This window comes from Halichoerus grypus, chromosome 12 (genome assembly GCF_964656455.1).
Source record: "Halichoerus grypus chromosome 12, mHalGry1.hap1.1, whole genome shotgun sequence".
NCBI classification, from domain to species: domain Eukaryota; kingdom Metazoa; phylum Chordata; class Mammalia; order Carnivora; family Phocidae; genus Halichoerus; species Halichoerus grypus.
The window spans coordinates 36,772,045-36,799,388 of record NC_135723.1 but is presented as its reverse complement, the minus strand read 5'-3'; the positions used below and the strand labels follow the sequence as shown (position 1 = coordinate 36,799,388).

The window sequence follows — 27,344 nt, the reverse complement described above, 5'->3', positions numbered from 1 at the left end:
GATCAGGGTCTCTACTAGAAGGGTAGCAGTGGTCTACTGTGGGTGGGAATATAAATGGATACAGAATTTTGGAGGCAATCTGACAGTATCTATTAAAACTAAAAATGAATATATTCAGTGACCAAGCAGTTTCATCTCTCAGAGATACCCTGACACTTGTGCAAAAGGAGGTATGAGTAAGAAAGTTGCTGTAACATTAATTATAATGGAAAAACATGGAAATAACCTAAAGGCTCATCAGTAAGGTGATGGCCAAATAGACTGATATCGTATGAAATTCTGTGTGACAATTAAAAAGAATGATGTTAATCTGGAAGGAATTACCTTTAAAGCATAGTGCTGAATGAGGTAAAGGAGAAAAGAGCCAGTTTTAGAACTGTGAGGACAGCTTGGTTCCATTTTTCTGAAATACATATGTATCTCATATAATTATAAAACCAAGTCTGGAAGAGTGTGCAACAAACCGATGATAGTGGGTATCTCTTTGGAAGACACTAAGGTTAGAATAGGTGGTAAGTTTACCAGATTCAGCAAATTTTAAAAAAAGATATCTGGTTAAATTCCAGTATCAGATAAACAACAACACAAATGTTTAGTATAGGGACGCCTGGGTGGCTCAGTCAGTTAAGCGTCTGCCTTCAGCTCAGGTTATGATCCTAGGGTCCTGGGATTGAGCCCCGCATAGGGCTCCCTGCTCAGCCAGGAGCCTGTTTCTCCCTCTGCCTGCCACTCCCCCTGCTTGTGCTCTCCCTCTCTGACAAATAAATAAATAAAATCGTTTTAAAAAATGTTTAGTGTAAGTATGTTCCATGCCCTATTTGGGACAGGCTTACACTAAAAGATTATTCGTTGTACATCTGAAATTCAAATTCATCTGAACATCATATATTTTATCTGACAATCCTAGTAGGTCGTCAAGTAGAATTTCTACTCTTTTTGTCTCTTTTCATAACACAGATATTTTCTCATAGTCTTTATGTGATAAAAAAAAATCAGACTTAATTGTATATAAAGGAAAACATGATAATCACTAGGAGTTAGCTTAGTTTCATTCAGAAATTATCCTCAGGTCTAGTCTCATTTTCGTTTCAGATAAGATTGCCAAACGGGTACATTAAAGAATATTATAGTGATACAAGATTTTTATTGACAAAGACTAATTTAGTATCCCCCACATTTTTCAGAATGCCCACCATATTCTTTTGCTGTGTATTTTGTGAATGTTTATTGTGATGTCTGGATGGATAAAGTGTATGGAGCATATTTTGACCCAAAGTGTGAAAAACAACATTTATCAGCAGCATGGATTCCTGGAAACAATGGAGCTGCATCTTAAATTTTCTCATGGAAAATTATTTTCACACCAGAAAATGCCACCACAACATTATCTGATTTAATCTTTATAACAGTTCTGTGAGGGGACACCTGGGTGGCTCAGTCGGTTAAGCGTCTGCCTTTGGCTCAGGTCGTGATCCCAGGGTCCTGGGATCGAGCCCCACATCGGGCTCCCTGCTCATCGGGGAGCCTGCTTCTCCCTCTGCCTGCCGCTCCCCCCTGCTTTGTGTGTGCTCTCTCTCTCTGACAAATAAATAAATAAAATCTTAAACAAAAATAAATAACAATGCTGTCAGGATAACTGTTGTTTTATTAAAGAGGAAACCGAGGTTCAAAGAGATTAAGTATCGTATTTCATCAATTCTAAGATGCCCATTTGGAGTGCATTGTACAGTCACTGCCAGTGGGCTCCAGTCACGACTGAGTAGTTACTGACTGTACACATGCTAGAGAACTTGCAGAATTAGTCAGTGACTTGGATGAAAATCCTGCCGATACAGTGGCGTGGCGCTCTTGATCGCACAGAGGACAGAACTGTGTGGGAAAACACAGACATCGAAAACTCCTGAATGGAAAAGTGATGTGAAAGAACAGAACTGTGAGGGAGAAGACATTTTTGGAATACCTTCATCAGATTATTTCACTCAAATTTTAATTGTGATTTATGTTCAAGAACGATATATAGTAAAAATCCAAACCTGAAGAAGTCTAAGGAGCCCTTTTACTAAGTATAACTAAAACTTCTGTGTGATGAAAAAGAGTTGTGTCATAGTTTAATTGGCTGTTGTCTTCCTTCTTTAGTGGTCCATTAAAATAATAGTAGATCTTAAAATAGATGGTGTTTTAGATTCTGTGAAATACACAAACATGCCTAGCGTCACCTAGCGGGAAGGGTACAGTCAGAACCTCATAAGCCCGTCCCCTGAGGCACTGCAGTGAACTGTGAAGGGACTAGGATTGGACACTTTTTAATCTTACTCATAATTAACGTCTGATGTTTTGTATTTCAAGAATTTGAGAATTGTCACGGGGAGATGGCAGTGATAAAAAATCTTGTGTCTTTAAAAAACAAAACAAAACATTGTTGTCTTTAACATTATTTGGAGAAACCTCGAGTCTCCCAGATGCGGGATAAACAATGGTAACATTACATCCATATAACACATGGTACTTTTCAGAGCACTTACATACATGCATATTACCTGATTATTGTAACAAGTTGTGTCACCCTGTGTCATCCTCCCATCGACCAGTGAAGACACTGATACAAGTGGAAATTAGGCGAAATGATTATACTGCTAAGAAGTAAGAATGAACAGATCCCAAAGGAGAACCGAGAGCGTAGTCCATGAAGCCTCTAATGCTGAGCCTGGCAGACAGGTCCTGAATAGCATGACTGAACTGGATAACTTCCCAGATTTGGATGGATATTGGAAAGACAGGGTTTTTTTTTTTTTCTAATTGAAGTATAAGAAACATAAAGAAGTGCACTTATCTCAAGCATGCATGCAACTTGATGGCTTTTTACTAATGTAATTGCCACCCAGATCAAGAAAGAGGACTTTTCCAAAGGCTTCTTCATGCCCCTTCCCAGACCATAACCCTCTCCCCAGAAGTAATGACTACACGGGTTGTTTATTATAAAAGTTTGCACTTTTCTTGTGTATAGCTTTGATTACTCAACATCGTATCTGTGAGAGAAGTTTTTGTTCTCCGTGTACCAGTAGTTGTGCTAAACAGTTTCCTAAGTGGTTTAAACTAGTTTGTAGTTTTCCATCAGTGCCGTGAGAGGGTCAGTTGCTCCATATCTTTTTCAACACTTGGTGTTGTCACCTTAAGCCATTGTAATGGTGTCTAGTTATGCTTTTAATTTTCAATTCCATGGTGACTAATAAGGGTAAGCACTTTGGGCGCCTGGGTGGCTCAGTTGGTTAAGCGACTGCCTTCGGCTCAGGTCATGATCCCGGAGTCCCGGGATCGAGTCCCGCATCGGGCTCCCTGCTCAGCAGGGAGTCTGCTTCTCCCTCTGACCTTCCCCCCTCTCATGCTCTCTCTCTCTCTCTCATTCTCTCTCTCAAATAAATAAATAAAATCTTTTTAAAAAAAAAAAGGGTAAGCACCTTTTCGTAAGCTCCTGGACATTTGGATTTCCTCTTTTGTGAAGTGCCTATTCACATCTTCCACCATTTTTAAAGATTGTGTTATATGTCTTTTTCTGATTGATTTGTAGGAGTTCTTTATATGTTGAGGGTGTAAGTCCTTTGTCAGATAATGTGCAGTGCTAAAATCTTTACCCAGTGTGTAGGAACTTGAATGGGATCCTTCTCCTCTCCACTCAGAACGTCAGACATGATTTGAACATAACTTGCATCTCTCTTACCCAAGCACTTTAAAATACAGAGAGGCAGGACATTTCCCTAATGCCTTTTTAGCCTATTTTGACCATTTTAAGTATCTAGTAAAATATTTTTAACTACAAACTAAACATATGTGGCAGATCGTGAAGCCTCATAACTAGGCTTTTAAATGTTAGAAACTTCATTTGCAATGTGCATTTTATATACCCTCAATATGCTGAAAATACAATGCTAAATGAGAAGAGTTTTATGAACTTTAAGTATGAGAAACAATTCTTTTGCCCACTGTTCTACTTTATAAATACATTGTGTGTGTGTGTGTGTGTGTGTGTGTGTGTGTGTTGGGGGGTATAAATACCATATTCCTCTTAGATGTATAATAGTATAAAATAAAAGTAAATCACATTCAAGTATAAGCTATTAAGGAAACCTCTTGGCAAACCAACAGGTGTCATGTCTGACAGATTCATTTAAATGACCCTAAAACCTGTGCTGAAAGTTGCCTGGTGCCCCTATTTTTTATATTTTCCAAAGATTGCTCCCTATTAACTTAAACATGTGGTTGGCAAAAGGGACATTTATATATATAATTATATTAAATTGTATTAAATATTAAAATTATTTATCATTACATTATATAAATTTTATAAAAATATATTTTTATAAATATATATGTATATATAATTTTAACTGGGAACCACAGAAGAACACCAAAAAGTAAAAATCAGGGGTGGCAGGTGGCTTAGTAGGTTGAATGTCCCGACTCTTGACCTCAGCTCAGGTCTTGATCTTAGGGTCGTGAGTTCAAGCCCCGCATTGGGCTCCATGCTGGACGTGAAGCCTACTTTTAAAAAAAAGGTTTGGGGGCGCCTGAGTGGCTCAGTGGGTTAAGTGTGGACTCTTGATTTTGGCTGGGGTCATAATCTCAGGGTCTGGAGATTGAGCCCTGCATGGGGCTCTGCACTGGGCATGGAGCCTGCTTAAGATTCTCTCTCCCTCTACCCCTCCCCCATGGCTCACATGCATGTTCTCTCTCTCTCTCTCTCAAAAAAAAAGTAAAAATCACCCACAATCCTACCAATTTAAACACTTGACAGAAAAAAGCAGAAGTTTCTTCCTTTTGTTCCTCCTTCCTGCCTCCACCTCCGGTGGTAACAACTTTTAACTGTAGCTATATCTCCTTCCAAAAATTTTTATATGTGTTCAAATAAGGTTGCCAGATTTAGCAGATAAAGATACTCAGTTAAATTTGAATTTCAGATAGACAACAACTACTTCTCCATATAAATATATCTCACATATCGCGTGGGACATAGTTAAACTAAAAGAGTATTTGTTGTTTATCTGAAATTCAAATTTAACTGAGTGTTGTGTGTTTTCTCTGGCCACCCAGATGCAGACACAGCGACACATACATTAACACGTACACTTGCCTTTTATCAAACTCAAATCAAGCTGTATGTATTACCCTAAGGCTTATTTATGCCTTTTGCGGTTGGTTTATCCAGCTTACAGAAATATCCAGGTTCTTCCGAATGGCTGCTTCATATTACACTGTATTTATCTCTCCTCCTGTTGGTAGACATCTTAGGTATTTCCTTTTTTTTACTATTTCGAACAACCTACCATTGACTGTGGATTGACTTATGATAGACCTGTGCTGTTGCTTCTGTAAGATGAGTTCCTAGAAGTGGAATTACTAGGTCAGAGCATATTTTAAAAACATTGTTTGTTCAATTCCTGTATACTTACTCAGTGAGGCCCACGGCGTGGGCCGCTGAGGGCCAGGTGCACCTGACACACCAGGTCAGGAGGAGCCCAGGCGAAGCTCATGTTTCAGTGTGAGCACCTTGCTTGACCTCTCAGAACCGGCCTCCCCTCCTCCACTGTCCGCCCCAGGAGACCAGGCCCTGTTGTTCTTCAGTGGGGCACAGCGCCTGCCATGAAAGGTACCATGTGACACTAATTTAGAATGAATGACTGTGGATTTACTCAAGGGCTTGTTGGGAGGATTAAACGAAATAATGTCTGCGGAGTGCCTGGGATGCTTATTTGTCTCATCCACCCCCATTTCCCGTTTCTCCCTTAGCGTTAAGGGCCTCTAACTTAGTAAGGAAGACACCATGGTACAGTAAAGTAGGATAAGTTCTGTAATAGAACCATACGTAGAGGGCCGTGGGATTACAGAAGGTGACACCTACCTTAGCCTGGGGGTGTGAGGAAAGTTACCCAGGACCTGGCCAAGATCTACTGAAAGTATGTCTTGAAAAATAAATTGGAAAGAGCCAGACAGACAAGATGTGGGTGTGTTGGGGGGAAAGGGCAATGGAGGGAACATCCCAGGCAGAGGAGACAGCATTGAAGGCGGGCAAGATAGGGGCGCCTGGGTGGCTCAGTTGTTAAGTGTCTGCCTTCGGCTCAGGTCGTGGGATCGAGCCCTGCATCGGGCTCCCTGCTCAGCAGGTAGCCTGCTTCTCCCTCTCCCACTCCCCCTGCTTGTGTTCCCTCTCTCGCTGTGTCTCTCTCTGTCAAATAAATAAATAAAATCTTTAAAAAAGAAAAGAAAAGGGACAAGATATTGGGGAGCCTAGGTGCCTCAGTCGGTTAAGCGTCTGCCTTTGGCTCAGGTCATGATCCTGGGGTCCTGGGATCGAGCCCCATGTCAGGCTCCCAGCTCAGTGGGAAGTCTGCTTCTCCCTCTGCCCCTCCCCCCTGCTCGTCCTGCTCTCTCTCTCACGCTCTTTGTCTCTCTCTCAAATAAATAAATAAAATCTTAAAAAAAAAAAGATATAATAGAGTTCGTCACCTTTGGACCATAGAAACAGCCAGAAATAAAACCAGAGGTGGTTAGGGATCCGACATTAAAATGCTTTAGGTAGCAAGCTAAGCTCTGCCTTTGTCTTATAGTGAACAGTAGAGGACTTCTGTATGATTCAGATTTATATTTTAGATATATTTTGAGTCGACACTGTGGAGAAAAGATTAAAGATGCTTCAGTCCAGAGATAGATAGCTTATTTGTGTTGGAACACTATTAACAATCATCCAGGCAAGAGATACTGGCAACTTGACAAGGACCTTGGAAATGGGAGAAAAGGGCTGATTTCATATATAATTTAGGAACTATAATTACCAGGATTTGGTGACTGATTAGCTATGTGGTCGGAAGAAGAGAAGGAATCTAAAATGTCTGTCAGATTTTGACTTGATCATTTAGGTGGGTGGTGATACCATTTATAAGGTAAGAAATATATAGGCTGAAGAACAGAGTTTGATGGGGATGGAAAAACTATTATTATTTGGGGACATACCGAGATTGCAGTTGCTGTGGAATATTCCAGAAAATGTGAATAGCAAGCTTTGAAGTCTGCATGTCTGAAACTCAAGAGAGCGGTCCCAGCTGCCATTATGACTTGGGATACATCAGAATATGACCAAATGTTGGAGCCATGAATGAATACGGTGAGGAGGTTAAGGCAGAATTTAGAATTTAAGATACTTTTGAGATACATAATTGGGAACACAAACAAATGGTGAATGTAAACACTGTAGGCAAAAGAACAGGGAGCTTACCAGAGACCCAGAGAAGGTAATACTGAAAAGTCCAGATGAAAGTGGAGAACATGATGTGGTGATTTTGTCTCAGCAGCTTTAATTGTAGGAGTAGGGCTGGGCAGGTAGTTACTAGAATGAGGCCTTGGAGAATCAGCATGAGGAGAAGTGCGAGAGAGGATTTCGTGGTGCCTAGAAAGAGAATGATCAGAAATACTGACTGGGAGTTTCGGGTGCGCCAGGAAAAGATTGGGAGGCAAAAGAGGGGCAGGTTTGAGACAACGATCAGTCCCGGAAGTTTTGGGGAGGGACATCCTTAACCCAGAGCCACACTCAGTGTATATATGTACCTATACCTGGATCTCTTAAAATATTAAGTTCTCCAGCCCATCTTTCCTGGACAATTCCTATTGCACTGCCTATTTTAATGGTTAACTTCCTGAATTCTTTGTAAGACAATTAGATTCTTAACCTCATTTTCATTTTTGCCTTGGTGCATAGCTCTTCGATTCTATTTAGCTCAAAGATCCCTTTTCTCTTGACCTCAATGCTTTTCCTGACAAGATATGACCACCCAGAGCCTCTTCTTCCTGTATCGAAGGAGTTATTAGTGAGGAGCATATGGTTCTCCTCCCCCTGGAGATGCATTTGCTCTCTCCTTACAGGCTCAGCTTAAAAATTCAGTCCTTGCAACAACATGGAATAAAAAATGTTGAGCCCCCATAAACAGCTGTGCATGCAGCTTTACCCAAAACAGATAATATGCACAGATGTGTTTATGGGAAGGAAGCATGAATACACAGTGTGTTGTTTTCAGCTTCTCGCCACTGCAAGGATTTCTTTTCTTTTTCAAGGAAAGAGGTACATTGTGGTAAGCAGTGTTTTACGACCTATAATAAAAACCCTTGTAAAGACCATTTTTTGACCAAATGAAGCTAAGTGTTCTTTTCAGAGTTCTCATTTGCTCCTCCTCTCCCCCTCTCTGTATTGGAATGCACATAGTTCAGCATTAATGGATAACATAAGGAAATAACATCACAAATTCTAATTCTTATTTGTTAAGCTGGGAGAGCAACCAAAGTTAATTATGTAATAAAGTTCATTAGTAATGTTTTTCCCTACTCAGTAGTAGCTTCTGAATATATATGTTGATTAAGTAAAAAATTATATTGCATTCTTAGAGTAAATGATTATGATCACATGAAAACAACCATCAGAGAGTTTGAGGGAACGTCCCCAGTTGGAGGCCTTGTAGAAAAATCACTTCAGGTACAAAGTAAAAAGCAACTTAAAACCACCTTAGAAAGTTGGGTTATTTACAAAAAGAGGCCTATAATGCATTCCATGAATATTAACAGTTAATTTCTGAGGATGCTTCTAGATCTAAGATGCTAGCGATCTTTAGACTTTCAAAATAAAGAACAGGCAACACAACACTTGATTTAGTTAAAATAAATATTTTAAAATTTGTACCGTTTAATATGCACACAGTAGTGTTTGTTGATCTTAATAATGACTGTTTGGGAAGATGAGAGGCTGTCCATGTACTACCAAGAGAAAACTAGATGGATCTGAACTTAGCCAGATGCCATTGCTAATGATGGGTCCTCTTCTTGACTTAGTGGCACCAGTCCCGAAGCTGGGAGGTTCACACACTAGTTTTAGTCTTCACAACCACCCTGCAAGAAAGTGTTATCCCCATTTTATGGATGAGGAGACTAGGGCTTGATGCTAGGGGAGGGGAGCTTAAATAACAGGCCCAAGGCCACCCAGCATGTAACCTGGAGATGTAGCAGAGCCCTCAAAAGATGGCCTGTTGAAGTTGACCCGTGAAAACACTCACATATTGCATTTGACTCTTGAATTGACTTTCCTCTTGTTTTCCCTTTCTGGTGTTCTAATGCAGACCTTACTGTCTTATGTCTAGAGTAGAATAATAGCCTCCTTATAGCACCTCCCATCTATTCTGTATGCTAAACCATCAATAACGACACACCATTCTTTTACACAGTTTCACTAGTTTCCTGCTGACTGCAAGATAAGGCTCTATAAACTCCCACAGGCTCAGCAGTAAAACCCTTTGCGGGGCGGTCCCATTCAGCAGTGGCCCCTCTGCAGGGGCTGTTGCTGGTCCTCGAACACCTAGGCAGTTGTCCTCCAAAACCTCTGCTAATGAGGTCTTCCAGGCAGATGCTTCCCCAACACCTAGTAGTACTCCAAGGTCAGTGTCTGTGCTGCCGCCTCCTCAGTGCTTAGCTCAGTGCTTGGAGCACCTACGCCCTTCGTCGTCCTTGCCGTATACTGACTTGAAGGGTGTAGGTGTACATTTACATCTTCTCTCCCCATCCAAACAAGGGTGCCCTGAGCCTCTGTCTTAGGTGTGTGTGTGTAACATCACCTACACAATGCCTGACACGTAGTAGGGACTTCCTATTTCTTTGGAATAAGTGGTAGCAATGCGTTGTGTTCACTTTACACCATATAAAGTACTTAAATATGTCATGTCCTACTTATTATACGTAATTATATATTATTACAATATATGTAATTATATATAAATATATAATATCTTATTAAGTCTCTTCAAGGTTATTTCCATTTTTATAGATGTGAAAACCAAGGCCTGCAACCGTTGCAAATGACTTGCCTTAAATTATATAACTAGTAAGTAGAAATTCACATGCAATGCTCTTAGCTCTAAATTCAGTGGCCTTTCTTTTAAATCATACTGCCCTCAAAAATGGAAATTTGCATCTCACATGTAGGTGGCTTGCTTAGGTTATATACATTTGCAAGAGAAATTTCTTTTGTCTTTCCACTTGGCAAATACTCAATAAATTCTTGGTGAATAACTGATAAACCACAATGGAAAATTGTAGCCTTTTCACTAACGACTCAGGAATCAGCTTAATTAGTGAGGATGTTTTATATAACTCCTGTACACAGAGCCGAGAGCAAAAGTCATTATATTTCATCTTCATGCCTGTCTGTGCACTGTTAAGTAATTCATCAAATCAAGTAAAATCAACAGATTTCCTTGTGTAAGGTGCCTTGTTGGATTCCATGGAGAGTATAAACAAGCCCCACATTCCTATTTCTCAAGAAATTTACAGTCTAGCTCAATAGCACTTGACAATTTAAAAAACAAATCAAATATTTAATAATAATTATATCTCTGCAGCTCTGTGATGGAGGCAGGGCAGAATTTATCCTGATTTTTTAAAAGATTTTATTCATTTATTTGAGAGAGAGAGAGTGCAGAAGCACAAGCAGGGGGAGAGGCAGAGGGAGAAGAGGAAGAAGCAGACTCCCTGCTGAGCTCGGAGACCCATGCAGGGCTCCATCCCAGGACCCTGAGATCATGACCTGAGCCAAAGTCAGACACCTAACCGACTGAGCGACCCAGATGCCCCATCCTGATTTTTATGAATAAAAAACTGAGGTTCAGAAAAGTTGGGCCTTGGTTAGTCAGTTGGCTAGTGGCGAAGAGGAAATGGAACTTAGTCGGTAGCACTGGATTAAGAGACCACACTTTGAGAAACATTGATGTGGTGATATGAAATTAAAGGATTAGAAGATTTAGCCAGTGGTCTGATTCTGCACCCAAGTGATGTCTTAAGCAAAGTAATTTGATCTATAGAATGCTTCTCTTAGGGATGAGAGAGAGAAGTGACTTACTTAGAGTCATACCTCTAACTGTGGAACTGTGTGCTAAAATCCATGTCTCTTGATGATCAGGTTGCAGGAATTTTGGATAGAGTTGGTAAGATAGAAAGAAAACATCTTTCACTGTTTTTATTCCATGCTTCAGTGTTCATTATAGACCTAGGGGTATTATATTTCTGAAATAATGAACCAAAAGTCTTAACACACATATGAAGATGCTCTAATGGCTAACAGGTAGGAATACTGATTTCTGTCCTATGCCTCTTTGGTCCCTATCCCCTAATCCACACCTACTTTTTCTGTTTCCCTAGAGCTTTATCACCTGCCAGAGTATTCCTCCTTGGGAAGAGAGTCAGTGAGTTCTTTTTAAGCTCATGGTTTTTATAGACTTCATAGTCATTTCCAATGCAGTTTGGGTCTCACTCCTCTGTGAAAAGTCATTGAACATTTACAGACACCTATTAATACAGTGTCCTAGAAGTCTAGTATATCTGAAGGAAGAGTGATTAAAGCAGAGGCCTCTTTCAGAAGATGGGGCCACAGAGCAGTGAGTGAGTAAAGTTGGAGGAAGTCCTCAGGAGTCCAAGATCAAAGACCAGAGAGCCAGATGGGCTTTGTCTGAGGGCATTCAAGCATGAGAATGATCTGATGGGATCAGGTCTGCATGTTAAAAAGATCAGGCTAAGGGCACCTGGGTGGCTCAGTCTGTTAAAAACCCAACTCTTGATTTCAGCTCAGGTCATGATCTCAGGGTCGTGAAATGGAGCCCGGCATTGGGCTCCACACTCAGCGGGGAGTCTGCTCCAGATTCTCTCTCTCTCCCTCTCCCCCTGTCTCTCCCCCTCCAACTCCCACTCACTCTCTCCCTCTCTCTAAAAATAAATAAATCTTTAAAAAAACGTTTGGCTAAAGATAGTATACAAATAAAAGTAGAATAGCACATGACCATTAAAAATTGGGCAGTAGATCTGTATTCCTTGACATGCAAATGAGTTCAGTATACATTATGATGTGAAAAAGGAAATTACAGAATCATATACACTAGTATTCCATTTATAAAACAGAAAATAACTTTCTGTTTGAGAATACATGTATAGAAAAATTAGGGAAGGATACACCAGTATGTTAATTGTGGTTATCTTTGGATGGGAGAATTGTGGGTGGTATTTATGTTTTTCCTTGTGTTTTGATTTTTTTTATATTAACAGTGAATATGTGTTACATTTCTAATCAGAAACATAGAAGATCTTTTTCTTTTGGAGAACAGCGAAGGGGAGGGAGGGATCCAGTGTGAAATGCCATGGCAGGGTTAAGTTAGGAGTAGAATGTCCCATTGGTTGTGGCAAACGAGTGGTTATTAGTGATCTTGCACGAGCTGCCACAGCTCCATTCACTGTAGTGACGTGATGTGGATGAGAAATAGGAAAATGTGCATTGCTGTGTAAAGATCATTGTCTGAGAAAAGAAGGGGAGGGACGCCTGGCTGCCTCAGTTGGTGGAACATATGACTCTTGGTCTCAAGGTGGTAAGTTCGAGCCCCATGTTGGGTGTAGAGATTCCTTAAAAATAAAATCTTAAAAAAAAGAAGGGGGTCACTTGGGTTGTTTATTGGTCAAGGGACAATAGAGAGGGTAAGGGAATGGCTAGTTAGAGCAATGGCGACTTGAATAAGCTGAATTGAATGTGACCCAGAGTGTAGGAGGAAGATGAATACTATGTAGGAGGAAGGAAATCTTTCCTATCAGAAGATAAAGGAGAGGACTAGGTGCCAGTGCTTATAAATTTATAGGTGGACACAAGGGAGGTAATAGCATTCCCTTGATGGTCTGCATTTCTCCCTGTAGTGGAGCGTAGGCTAGAGTGCTAAGAGAAGAAAGGGAGATGATAATGTAGGGAGACAGTGGTAAAAATTCAGACTAGCTTATAAGGACAGCAAGAGGGCTTATTAGGGACCAGTAGGATTACCTGGCACTATGATAATCAGGATTGGAGGCTGACTTCATATTGATAATGGACACATACATGATCATTCCCCCCTCAACCCAAACAGCTCTCTGCAATATAGGTATAACAGCCAAGAAAGAAAGAGTGGTTGGGCTAATTGAGGATTAAGCTTTGTATAGAAGATAAGATAAAATGACCAACAAGAGAGAGGAGGGAATTGGCAGATCTAGCAAATGGTGTGTGAAGAAGTTGCTCTCCAAATTTACTTAGTTATGCTGTCTAATAAGCTTATGTAAATTTAAGTGATATATTGATATCCAAATAAATGTAATTAAAGTAATTTAAACATTTTTTAATTAAAATATTTTATATCAGAGTTGAGTGATCACACATTCCTGTTTTTAGCCATGGAAATAAATGGCAAATAATGGAATGGGGTTGAAGAAGTCAAAGGTCTCTGAGGTTAAGGTGCTAGCTAGGGCATCCTGCATAATGTTGAAGTCATGCAGGAGAATGGTGAATGTAGGGTAGAGGGGATGAGACCCTGAGGAATATGGAGGATTGATAGCAAGTGATAGCGATGAAGAAGAGGATGTTGTGACAATAAATGGAAGGAGGTGTAAGTTTCAAAGAGAAAAAGATAACCACCTGGAAGTGATAACAGGCACCAAGAAAGGAATGTTGGTACAGGCCCTGTGACGGGGGAGGGGGTGTCGGGCAAAGAGAGCTGTAAATGAAAGATAGTGACCTTAACAGGTTTTAGTTAATATAATTTTAGTTAAGTTTGATTGGTTAGAATAATTTTCAACTGCACATTATAGAACACTCAATGAAAAAATAGCTTTAAATAAGGGCATTATTGCTGTAACTACAGGGCTAGAGGTGGGCAGCCCGAGTTGATGCAGCTATTCAGCAATATCCTCGAAAACCCACTCTTTCCCTCATTACACTCTGCAGATGATGTCTCCCTTTGTGTTTCAAGAGGGTTGCTACAGCTGCAAGGTCCTATCCTCAAGCAGTAGCACTTCTAGTGTAAGATGCCCTGTTGGGGGTTGGGGCTGGGAGGTGAGGAGGAAGTACAGCAAGAATTTTCTACTGTCGTCCTCTTATAAAGGGGAAAAATACTTCCCGAAACTCTGGAGCAGATTTGCCCATACGTCTCATTGGCTAACACTAGGTCTCATGTCCATCCCTGGATCAGTTCCTAACAAATGGGAATGTGATTACCTTGGACCAATCCTTCATGGCTGGCAACCAACAATGTCTTACAGGAGGCAAATAATAATATGCTCCACTCTGGAGCAGAAAACCAACTTTTGTAATACATTACCTCATTTGGAGAGGAGGGAAGTACTTAAGTGAGGGGAAAATTCTCAAAAGAGGGAAATGAGAAGGAGAATGGGGAAAAAGATAAGAAGGTATTTTTCCAAATGCAGCCATTAAAAAGCATATTGTTAAAAAAAAATTATTATGAAGAATATGCGGTGAAATGGGGAAATATCCACAGTGTGTTGTTAAATGTTTTAAAAAGATCACAAAACAATGTGCATAGGACAAAAACCATTTGGATCATTAGTCAATAACCTCTAGGCACTTGTGCTTTGTATTTTTTTATTTATGCAATGCTGATTTTTATATCCTGCTCTGAAAAAAGTTATAATTAACATTGCTATTTGTAGTTTCAATTCCCGATGACTTTCCACTGTGGGTTAATAATAGCCATCATGGTGACATAATGATTCCTTCTTTCAGACTGTCCATTTAGTCATTGCATTGTCCTTCAAATACCAACATTTCCAGGCTCGGTGAAAATTAGTTGTTCTTTTCTTATTTCTAGTTAGTTGAGACCGATTCTTTACTTACTTCAGCATTATCATCACTTCCAGGAATGAATAATATATGGATTCTTTTCATTCTCTCTTTAGAATACATATTTTATTAATAAAATTGGCATACAAAGCCACTTTTATTATGCTTTTATCCAGTTGCCTAGAAGCAGTAAAAATAGAAAGTCAGCACTTGCAATTAGGGGCCTTGCCTTTGTTTCTGCCGAAGAGTCCCAAGGCGATGTGTTGCCCTTACTCAGTTATCCCATTCCCACCCACCCCACCCCCGGCTGGGGCACAGTGTGATGAAGTGACAGAGAATAGGAGACAGCTTGACTGGAACAAAGCTCACATGTGACTCTTGCAGCTCATCTCCAGGTCCTCCCATTTATTGTTTGCTTTGAATTCATGAATTACAGCTTTCCAGGTGATCTGAAGTTTTAAGGAACCGGCTTTAACCCCCCTCTTGCTTTGTCAGAATTTGTTTTGCCCTTTGTGATTTAGATGTGATTTTAGGCATTCTTTGGGGACTCCTGAGGACCAAAATGAGAAGTGGGGGGAACCTGTTGATAAAGCAGTCTTTGCAGCCCATTGTTGTTGTTAGGAATTGATCAGTGGAAGCATGAAGGAGCTTCTGTCAAGTTTTGAAGTAGAATAAAGGTGTGTACCATACAGTCAGCTTGATGTGGAGACATTCAGCAGATTCCCCCTGTGCACAGAAATAGGAGTGAGTGAAGTCACCAGTGTTTGAAGGACATGCCAGCTGACCCAGACGTGGCTTCGTTATTCACTACTCCATTGCTCTGTGCAGTAATATCATACCATACTTTACAGGTGAACTGTGATTTTAAAAGATCCTAGGACTAAATCTGGCAATTCCACTTCTGGGTATGTATATCCCAAATAATTGAAAGCAGGGTTGCAAAGAGATATTTGTACGCACATGTTCGTAGCAGCATTATTCACAGTAGCCAAAAGGTGGAAACGACCCATATGTCCATCAACAGATGAATGGATAAGCAAAATGTGGAATATACATACAATGGAATATCATTCGGCCTTAAAAAGGAAGGACATTCTGACATACGCTACCACGTGATTGAATCTTGAGGACATTTTGCTAAGTGAAGTAAGCAAGTCACAAAAAGACAAATACAGTATGATTCCAGTCCACTGAGGTATCTGGAGTAGTCAGATTCATAGAAATAGAGAGTTAGGAGAGTGGTTGCCAGGGTCTGGAGAGGAGGGAGAAATGGGGAATTGTTCAATGGGTATAGTTTTAAGTTTTGCAAGATGGAAAAATTCTGGAGCTTGGTAGCACCACAGTGTGAATAAACTCAGTACTGAACTCTACACTCAAGAATGGTTAAGATGGTCAGTTTTATGTTATTTGTATTTCACCACGATAAAGAATTTTAAAACATATAGTCATGATCCACAAAAACAAAAAAAGATTCTAGGACTAGCCCTGGAATTGTCATTATTATTATTGTCATTATTATTAAAGGGCTCTTCTTTCTTTATGGCTTTTACCATCACCCTTTATGTGTAAGCGATCATGATCTTTTATTTCTATTCCTAATCATAACCCCTACCTTAAACCAACATGGTGTCAGTTTAATGTAAAATACCTTTGTTGTATGTGATCCATTTTAGACTCTAGACTCCTGTAATACCCTCCATAGAAAACAAGCTAGATAGGAGGCCTTTGTAGGAAACAACAAATCATTATGAAGATACTTGAAACTTGAATAACAAATTTGAAAACACTGTAATTTACACATTATAAGGAGGACAAAAATGATTGACTACAGGTTGTGTATGTCTTATTTTTAGTTTTTAAATAGATAGGCTGTTGATGTACATTTTTGTCACTAAAACCTTGAGGACATGACTGTGTCAACATAGATAAAGCCAAAAATCCAGAATTGTCCATTGAAAGTTGTTATTTGTGTGATTTACTATATGGTATATAAATTGGGTGTTTTAGTATCTTTTGGAACTAATTACACTATGTAGTTGGAAAAAAAGACCCAATGATAAAAGTTTTTCCCATTAGAAAACCTTGAGGTAAGTTTTCAGTTTGTTTGTTTGTTTGTTTTTTGAAGAAATAACAGGATTGAACCTTTAGAACACCTATAAGAAATTATTACACAGCTTTACAGATTTCTAGTATTCAGACTGAAGTCCAGAATCTTCTAAGGGGGTGACCAAGGACAAAACCCCACCCAAAATCACTGGGAGCCAGACTTCATTCCATGATGGTGTCCTGTTGAAACATGCTTCAGAAAGATACAGAGTGAGGGCCCCAAGTGACTAGTAGGTATCCTAAGTATGACTAGATGTTTAAACCTTTGCTACCAGAATTGTGCACTGTAACGTAAAAATCTCTGTTTAACATAAAGAGCCTTAATTGGCAGTATCCGTTGCCTTGTATCACCAGGATTACTGTGAAATATGTATCTTGTATAAGATTAATTTAGATTAAAATCTTGAGGAGCTAATTTAAAAGTATGTCTCACAATACTATAAACTGAGATCGAACAGATAATAAACTTAAGTAAAGAATCCTTTGAAATGTCTTTGATCCAAGCACTTCTTGTGATTCTGAAGGAAAGGTGTTTTTCCTGCCTTGTTTAGTGTTACAGTTTCATTCATTCATATCATTCTCAGGAATTGGGACCATGTCTTATTCTTCTTTGTGATTGGAGTCCCTGACATAGCGGAGTATATTCTCCCTTCGAGATTAGGTGTTCCAGTGAATGACAGTTAAAGATTGAGGAGGGTTCCCACATAACACTTATTGTAAGTCTATAACGTGCATCAACCTACCTCACAGGTGAATTACTGAAGATAATGAGACTTGGGCAAAAAATTTATAAATCATTTAATTTAAAGCTCACATAGTTCCCCTGGATATTGTAGGGGAACTGTAGCTGGATATTGTAGGTTTAAAAGAAAACCCTGTTTGCTCACCGAAAAAATTTTTTAAATAGCCTAATAAAATCTAAAGAATGGTGATCCTTATGTAAAATCAACTTCCCATACATCTATAAGCATCATTTACATGGAATCAGCGTTAGTGCACTTATATGGCTTGGCACTACTTAAACCGTGCTGGTTGTAATAGATACAATGGTGACAAGTCATTTTAATGTACCCCAGCCTTTAAATGAAGGGGAACTAGACTCTCAGTATAAGTTCCAAAATAACGCAACTAAAACCAAATAATAATGATTATGGCATATCCCAGGGAGGAAAACCATGCCGCTATTAAAAATCATGTTGCATTAAAAAAAAAAAAAGATACATTGTAGAAGAATTTTGTTGACGTGGCAAAAATATTCATAATGAATCATTAAGTGTTTTTAAAACAACCACAAAATGATGTGTACAGAATAATAATCATTTTTATTTATAAATACAAGTGTATATTAATATTCTTTATATGTGCTATACGTTATATATAATATTTATATATGTAAATACGATATACTTATACTTACAAATATAGCAACATCTGTAATTTTTGAAAGACCAGAAAGACAAAAATTATTTAACAGTGAAGTTTTCTCTGTTCTCTGAATGGTAGGATTTTGAGTGATTTCTGTTCTTCCTCTGGATTTTTTTAAAAATATTTTATTTATTTATTTATTTATTTATTTGAGAGAACGCGCGCTCACACGTGAGCAGAGAGAGAGGGACAAGCATACTGCGCACTGCCATCTCATGACCCGGAGATCATGGCCTGAGCCAAAATCAAGAGTTAGACATTTAACCGACTGAGCCACCCAGGCACCACCTTCCTCTGGATTTTTTAAAAAATTTTATGTTTCTGCATTAAGCATGTACCAATTTAATAAGAAAGACGTAGTACGTCCTATATAAATAAATACCGAAATAAAAGCAATACACACTTTTTTTTTTCCTCTGGTTCAGGCTTTTTATAAACTTTAGATGGGCTTTATTATTAATTACTTCAAATTTTAACATTTTTATTCTGCTAATTGTCTGCTTAAAGCATCTGAACACTGAAAAATGAACCAAACAGATTTATTCTTTGTACAGTGTTAAATGGGTGGTGTTTAGCATATATAAGAAGGGAAAGATGATAGGCCGGCATGGCATTACTTTAGGTTAATCATGCTGTTTAAAATCCAGGGCTTACAAGTCACGTGCATACGTTTCCAGTAATGACTGATTGGCCCCAGTGCTTTCGTTAACATTGCATGCTTCATTTTCACACTGGAAGTGTGTGTATTGTGAGGTGTGTGACTTGCCATGGTTCTCAGGTCCTGAAGGACTGACCCTCACCAGTGCAGTTTTTGCCAAGAGTTTTGCCTTCGAAAACCTAGAATGTAAACCCTCCCAGCCGGAATGTCCATGGAGGTGCATCTCAAAGGGATTCTGGTACACCTGTGACATTGCATACCTCTGCTCAGTGCTTTGTTTCCAATGCTAAGGATTCGGCAAGTTCCTGATGGCACTGGCCACATTGTCTTACAGTTGTTTTTGACTGTCTCCCCTGGGGAAACAGGACACTTGAATGATTGTCATTCATTGAATGCTTACCACGTGCCGGAACTGCACCACCCACTTTGCATACGTTACTTCATGTAATCTCATAATACTATAAAAAATAAGCACTATCTTCTCTTCATTTTATGGAAAACTGAGGCTTTGGTTTTCAACAAGCTGGCATGTAAAGACAGAACTCCCAGCTCTGAACGAAAAACCAGGACCGTGAACCAATAACCAAATATGGTCCAGCTGGTGAACAAGTGTGTCCTTACAGTCTCAGCCAGCTCTGAAGCCCATGATGCTGCCCTCCCATTTTTCTAATCCTTATATGAACAAAATAATTCCATCCTCCCTTGTGTACACCATTTGCACAATATCTTGGAGGGTGGGTCAATCTTGTTAACCCGAGATTTCGAAGGATCCAGTGGTCAGCATCTTAAATTCCTACTTTCAGACACTTTCTGAGGTTTAAATCTTCTCTCTAATTTTACCGGTTCCAAAGTTAGAAAAAGATGTGACACTGGTTTATTTTTTGAACACCCCCCCCCACCCCGTCTCCATGCCAGTTGATAATGATAGCAATAAGAGCTGCCATTTATTGAACGCTTACTACTACGCTACGTGCTTTACAAACAGTGATCCTCTGAAGTAGGTTTTGTTGCTTCCCCATTTTACAGACGGGAGAATGGAGGCTTGGCGAGATTAAATGGCTTACCTGGCTTCACGTACTCATTCGAACATTGATCTAATAAAGGAGTGCTTTGAGGATTTGAACCCACTTTTTCTAGGCTATAGTTGGAATCAAGACTTATCTCTTGGCTAGTGCTGTTACTTGGGGCTAATTATTTACACCTGGGAATCAGTTTCTAGACCTATGAAATGGAGGTAATGCTATTATTTACCTCAGTGTTGGGTTGTATATTGAGTTACTAAACAGAATGTGTTTAGAACAGTGCTTGACATGTAGTGACTGCTTAGTGTTCGGTGCTATAAAAGTAGTAGGAATTACCATTAATATTATTATCATTTACTGGATTTTAATTGTTGAAATAACATATTGAACCATATAAAGGTGTATGAAATAAAAAATGTCTCCCTCTTACCACTTACTTCCTCTCCCCAGTTCACTACAGACACCAGTTTGGTATTTATCTTCCAGAATATTTCCCATACCATCTGAAACTATTTTTAAAGTTTACTTTCATTAATAAAATACAGGTCAATGTGAAATTTTTTGTTAGTGACCTTGAGAATGGGAGACTGGAGAGGTAGGAAAGGAGACAAATTCATTTATTCATCGAATGCTTTCCAGCACTGAGGATTCAGCCTGTTGAATCTCTGTTGGGACAGTCTATTGATTTTCTTTTTTGGTTTTATTTAGGATATGATGTTTCAGCTTCTCCGAGGTCTAGACTTTCTTCATTCTCACCGAGTAGTGCATCGTGATCTAAAACCACAGAACATTCTGGTGACCAGCAGTGGACAAATAAAGCTGGCTGACTTCGGCCTTGCCCGCATCTACAGTTTCCAGATGGCTCTTACCTCAGTGGTGAGTGAGAAAGTGCTATTCTTTGATTAAGCTCATGTTTCTTCTTTTAAATGACAAACTGCCCCCATACCATGCCCCTAAGATTATTACTGCCTGTGCTCAGTTGGTGGACAGAATGTCTTTGCACTTTTTAAAAAGCAGGGCTAGAAAGAAAGGATTTTGCTTACAATTACAGACGCATCCCGACCGGGCTTGTCCCAGAAGGACCCATTGCAGAAACCCTCCGTTACATTGTCACCACTAGAAAGGAATCAGTTACAAGTTTCCAAATGCTTTTTGCTGTAACCACTGTTTTCAGAGCTGCATACACAAAATCTGGGGAAACACAGCTCAAGGGTTTAGGGAAGCAGAGTCCCAGGAACGCTGATCTGTCTGTAGGATCCTGGTTTGAGAAACAGCCAGGCACCTGCACAGGTGTGTGAGAGCACTCTTCTGAAGCTGTGGTGCTGACTATGAAGACGAAATTGAATTTACAGTGAACTAGGTTGCCCCACGAATAAGCAGCAGCCTCCCCCCACCCCACCTCCGCTGCTGGGTGATGCCTTTGTCCAAGCCAAAATACAAAGGGTAAACCCAAGGGCCTGTTTTGTCAAAGAATGACAGTTATGGTATCCTAGGGTTTTTTTGTCTCCTTCAGACACAAAACCGTGAAGTAGGCACTAAGAACTTTTATCTTTGAAAGACCTGTTTTACATGCAGTGAATTCATGCAGAGATACAAAAAGCCAGGGAATGTCCCTTTACTGTGCTACTTACTTGGGGTAGGAGGTTGATGCCAAGAATCCCCTTGGGTCCATGAAGACTATAAAAATTGTCCTCAAAGCTTTAGATGAAGCCTTAAAAAAAAAGACTCTTCTTGGGTCAATATGTCATTTTTCACGTAGTCCATCTCTAGCGTTGAAGCGATTCTCCGTCAGGGGCGGCACTGCCCTGGGGGGAGGGCATTGCTGAGAAATGTATGGCAGCATCTTTGGTCATCCTAATGACTTGGGGGATGGCAGTGACCACTAGGAGGCTGATATTCTGCCCACCAAAGAATTGTTTACCCGAATTCGCTAATGCCTCAGCTGAGGAATAGACAGAAGGGGAGTTGGAAATTCTCTGAGATATCTTGGCTTAGGAAAACATTCAGTTTACAAAAGTGTTCCATTTCCCCACCGCCAAAATATGGTTACTACAACCTGGACACTAAGACCGCATACTTTCCCATCATTTTATGCTTTACCTAGGGCGTCAGAATTTTTACAGAGGTTTCCTTGGAGTGTGTCACCATTGTTGAAAGAGAAATCATGGTTTTGAGAAGACAAAGCACAAGACGGTATTTCAAGGATACGCCTCAGCTTTGGGCTGGTTCGAGTGAGCCCTTGTATTCTTATATAATCACAGCCGAACTGCTGAGTCTGTGTGTTTCCCCAGTGGGAAGGGTTAGGTAGGCTGTGGGCTTCCCTAGAATATAGTTGTGCATGTTGTTTGGCATCCCTGAGGAAAAGTTTAAATAGGCTTTGTGATTCCAGTGGTCATCGGGGAAGCAAATGGAAGGAACTGATCTCCTTGGGTACTTTAATTGAGGGAAGGATGAGGCATAACTGAGACAACTCTTTATTTTGATTCCCCCGAAATGGGCACAAAAAACCATAAATAAAAACAGGAAACCCAGTTGGGTTTTTTTTATTTTTTTTATTTTTATTTTTTTGCTTATTAAATTTGAGGAATGATAGCCCAGCTTGTGCGTAACATCAATTAACATTCCATTCTTGCTGAAAGTTGATATGTTCAGACAGGAAAATGTAGACAAATTATTTCACAGAGAAAAGGGGAAAGGCAGTCATAAATACCTGATTTTTCAGTGTCTAATTTGTACTGCATACTCTGTATTTCATATGGTGACATAAAGTAAAAAATCCTAGCAACTGGGAAAGACACTGGAACAAATTTAACATTATTTGCAAGAACGATAGCTGGAATTTAATGTCAGTAATAAAGGTTATGATTCCTAAAGGGTACTGCATTTAAAATTTTTCCCATTGTTTTGTGTTTTTCTATTTAAGGAAAAGTCCGTTTAGTATAGTGATGCATTAGTTACCGTATACGTGGTGATATATAAAGACTTAGAATCAGTTTTTCAGACTGAACTGGTATTTATTTTTAGAATTTCTTGAAGAGAAAAAGACTGCGCTCCACTTCCTGGAAATACACATTTTTTAGAGGGTTATGTCATACAGGACCTGGGAATCAACTTAATCTGTGGAATGTTAAAGGAATTACAAGTTAACTGATTCGAAACTGGCATCGTACAGCCACGAGAAATGCTAATATATTAGTTCTCTTCCAAAGCCTGACTTAAATGTCCCCTTCTGGTACTCCCTGCAGAAATCAGTCCCACCTTCCTCCTTCAGTGGTTCAGAATGACATCTTACTCATGTCTTTCATAACACCGTTTTCTCTCTCGGTTGTAATTATTTTTAGGGTCTTCTATATCAGGCTGTATGCTCCTGGAAGGAATTGGCCTTTTGGGAAGAAATTTAGGACAGTTTAAGAGTGGACGATTGTCGTAGCTGTGGGTGGTGCGTAACTTAGGGTGTGTAACAAATACCTATTTATTTAAAGGTTGTAGAATGAAGACGTGAATGGCTACAGTGAATGCCTCACAGACTCAGGCAGGAGGGGCCCCTGGCCTGGATGTCATACTTTAGAGGAGCCTGCACTGGCCCTGTACCAGCCGGGCCTCCCTTCGTGGAGCATCGAATCCAGGCTGCCAGGGAGATGCTCCAGCTAGAGTCTGAGACCCCCCTCCCCCTTCCCGCCACACTCAGGGCATTGCAATTCCCTGACCCGAATGGGTCCTTCCTCCTGACAGCAGATTGTACCACTTGTGTGTCCACCCAAGTCTGAGGGCAACAGTTTGCAGCCAAACGGGCAGAGTGTGCACATTGGGATGGGAATGCATGTAAATATGTGTGTGAGACCTCTTGTGGTGTAGGAACGAGCTGGGGACTGTGGAGAGAGCGGTGGGACCCTGTTACACTTAATACCTGATGTGGGTTATTTCTATCAGAAATTTCTCTGAAGCCATGAAAATCCACTCCTGTGACCAGTATTGAAATACTACTACGTTTGTGGAAAAACAAAGAGAGTAGGTTACAGGAGGTTCTTTCCATTGCACATAAGTGATGTGTGTAAGGATCATGACTCACGGGGTTATATAATCTTGGTGACAGAAGGGTTTCAATAATATATGCTTATTCAACAGAATGACAACAAGGCTAGCTAAAATTATATTTAGGGTCATTCTAAAGTCGGCATTTCTGAGTACTTCCCGTGTCAAATGCAGTGTATGGTGCAACTCGTTTTGTCTGTCAGGATAAAAAGAGAAAAATAGAGAGCAACCGCTCAGCCAGCAGTTTTGGCCACACCTGGTTGTGCTCGCAGGTCTGACCCGGAGAGTCTGAGGAGCAGAACCTGGGACATCACCAGCAGTGTGATGATGACTTTGATCATCATGAAGCGCTATGAACAGCAGCTCAGGGAGGGAGCAGTCTTCACATCTCTTCACATCTCTGTGATGCAAAATCGTTATTAACCGCTTTTCCGAATTGGACCGTACGGCACGCAGGGTGATACGGTGCTATTGCTGTTAGATGCGGTATTTGGAGAACTCCTCACCAACCACCTTTGCAAGTGGGGAAACTGAGACTCAAGACAAGCAGTTTGTGACCAGGTTAAGTCTGAATTCACCAAGTAGATCATAAATAGCTCAGGAAAATCAAACGTCTGTATTTCTGGCTCTCCACCTACCATCCCCTCTCCCTTCCTCCTCTCCACAACGTAGGCTCCAGTACGTCAGAGGGGTATGAGACTATGTTCTGTGGAATTACTGGGTTCTACAAAGGGCATCCAGAGATTCCACAAATGTTTCCAATAGTCTGTTTTTTAAAATATATTTTAAGTCTTGTTAAAATTGTAATCAAAAAACAACTAGCTCATGCCACAATTTTGACACAGTGGAGAACACTAAGGCATGAACTTGTACCTTCTGGCTAACTTACCTTTTTTGTTGTTGAGAAGAGAGAGCAGGGGAGGGGCAGAGGGAGAGAGAGAATCCCAAGCAGGCTCAGTCTTACGACCCTGAGATCATGACCTGAGCCGAAATCAGGAGTCAGATGCTCAAGGTACTGAGCCACCCAGGCTTCCCCTGGCTAACTTATTTTTTTATGTAGACCTCATAATAAAACTTCTGCCAGGCGCCTGGGTGGCTCAGTTGGTTAAGCGACTGCCTTCGGCTCAGGTCATGATCCTGGAGTCCCTGGATCGAGTCCCGCATCGGGCTCCCTGCTCGGCAGGGAGTCTGCTTCTCCTCTGACCCTCCCCCCGTCTCATGTGCTCTCTCTCATTCTCTCTCTCTCAAATAAATAAATAAAATCTTTAAAAAAAAAAAAAAAAACTTCTGCCAAACTTGTGCAGACTTGAACGTCTCGTAAATGGATTGTTTGCTTAGGAAAAGCCAGACATTCTCTTGATTCACTCCTGTGTGTGTCCACCCCCTTAAAATCACCCGGTTGCATAATTGCAGCAGTGCACACACCATGCTACGCTCACCGTACATGAGACTTTTTCGAGGGCCGCCCAGAGCACTGCCAGTATTGATGGTTTTACGTCCACATGTATTTGCCAGACCACCCAGACACTCCCCCAGGACCGTCGCTAGGAAGCTGCCTGTGGATAGAGAGAAGTCTACACCTGAAAATGAGGTCGTTCCTTTTCGTGTCTCTGTAACTCCACGTGCTGAGATAAAGTCCAGGAATGGCCTGCTGCAAACCCGTCTCTGCTCTGCAGTGAGCAGCCTTACAGTGACTTTTCAGTGCAGTTGGAGGGCCTTTCTACAACCATTAGACAAAAGGTACAATTCGCATTTTTCCTCCAGTGCTTGTGTGTAAGACACATAGTTTGGAGGAAAATTCCACTTTGTACCATAATGGAAGAGTAAGAAATTTCTCCCGTCTTTTTAGTGACTTAATGAAATTCTCACTAAGTGAATTATATTCCCCTTCGCCAAGGGTCTTTTTTTTCCCCACATCATCTATCCTATTAAGACACACTTGTTGTGGGGGCGCCTGGGTGGCTCAGCCTGTTAAGCATCCAACTCTTGATTTCAGCGTGGATTGTGATCTCAGGGTCATGGGATCCAGCCCCGTGACCGGCTCCCTGGTCAGTGTGGAGTCTGCTTGGAATTCTCTCTCTGTCCCTCCCCCCGAGCTCGCTTGCTCACTCGCTCTCTTCTCTCTCTCAAATAAACAAATAAAATCTTTAAAAAAAGAGAGAGAGAGACACTTGTGTTCTGAAAACATCTTCCTCTCTGTAGAAATCACCAAAGGACAACAAGTAAACAGTAAACCTGGGAAGACTTTCATTTCACAGCTCCACAAATTAGAAAAACTCACTTGGGGAATAAATGATTCTCCAAATTACTTTACTTCAGATCATTCATTTATTTAACACCACAGTTATTACAAAAACTCAGAATTCCTCACATCCCAATCTCATGCCTCTAGCAGTGGATGATTTCCTACTCTAACCCTAGTTTGGTACCATTTAGTAAACCCTGGAGGAACTTTGCGGATTCAGAAACTTTTTGATGAGCCTAAGGGAGAAGAGTAATGAAATGGAGTCGTAGCATTCAGTCAACAAATAATTACTGATCACTTCCCGTGTGCCAAGCACTGTCAGCGAACCTGAGGGGTAATGGGGACTAGGACAAGGTCTTTGCTCTCATGGAGCTCCTCATCAAAATGAGGAGACAGATCTTCATAAAATAACCACAAAAAGCAATGTATAGTTAGCGACGGACGTGCATTAAGGGGAAGGGACACAGTCCGATCAAGTCCTGTGTCTCAGGAGCCCTCCTGGGCTGGGGGTCAGGCCAGGAAGCAAGATGCCCAGGGAGGTCAGCAGCATCGTCCTGTCGGAACCTGCCTGGAGGCAGGCCCCCTGGATATGCACATCACAGAGTCTGTGCTCATTTTCTCTGTCTGTGTCTGGAATAGTTCACTTTAGAGCACCCCGCCGGCACCACCAACTTGACAAAGTGAAGCGGGACCAGAGATGGGAGAACAATGTCATCTTTTACGGGAGAAAATAAATTGTTTATGCTTGTTTCCTCTTCGTGCGTGCTGTATTTCCTATGGAGACCTGGCAGGGCTTGTGCCTCAGCTCGGGCAGCCGAGTTGCTCCCCCAGAAGCCTGCAGACACTGCCAGTGCATGCTGAGTAAATCAGCCCAAGAGCATGAGTCGAGTATAATGGAAAAAACCCAAAGCCCTGTCGCCTCAGCACCTCAGCGAAAGTGCAGGACGCACCTCTGAAGCCGGAAAGGCGCCCGTAACTCCCCCCTCCCCCCCACTCCACGTCCCCTCGCCATGACACAACCAGGTCTGTTTTGTGAACATTTCCAGTTGCCAGTACATATTTCATAGTGAACAATGGAGTGTTTGTGCTGGTTTCGTTTTCACTTTCACCAGTGAGGAAAGTGGAACACAATGGGGCAGTGCACAGCGCTGGGAACAGGACACGTCTTCTTCAGGATTCCCAGGGCTGGGTACG

At 40.8% G+C, this 27,344-nt stretch overlaps 1 protein-coding gene across 2 annotated transcripts in view; it reads left to right on the top strand.

Annotated features, from left to right (window-relative positions):
- Positions 1-27,344, top strand: part of CDK6 (cyclin dependent kinase 6) — a 240,344-nt gene that overhangs the window by 91,739 nt on the left and 121,261 nt on the right. For both annotated transcript variants that reach the window (XM_036113304.2, XM_036113305.2), the window contains exon 4: positions 20,582-20,749. In XM_036113304.2, coding sequence (XP_035969197.1) covers positions 20,582-20,749 — 168 coding nt within the window. The remainder of the gene's footprint in view (positions 1-20,581; positions 20,750-27,344) is intronic.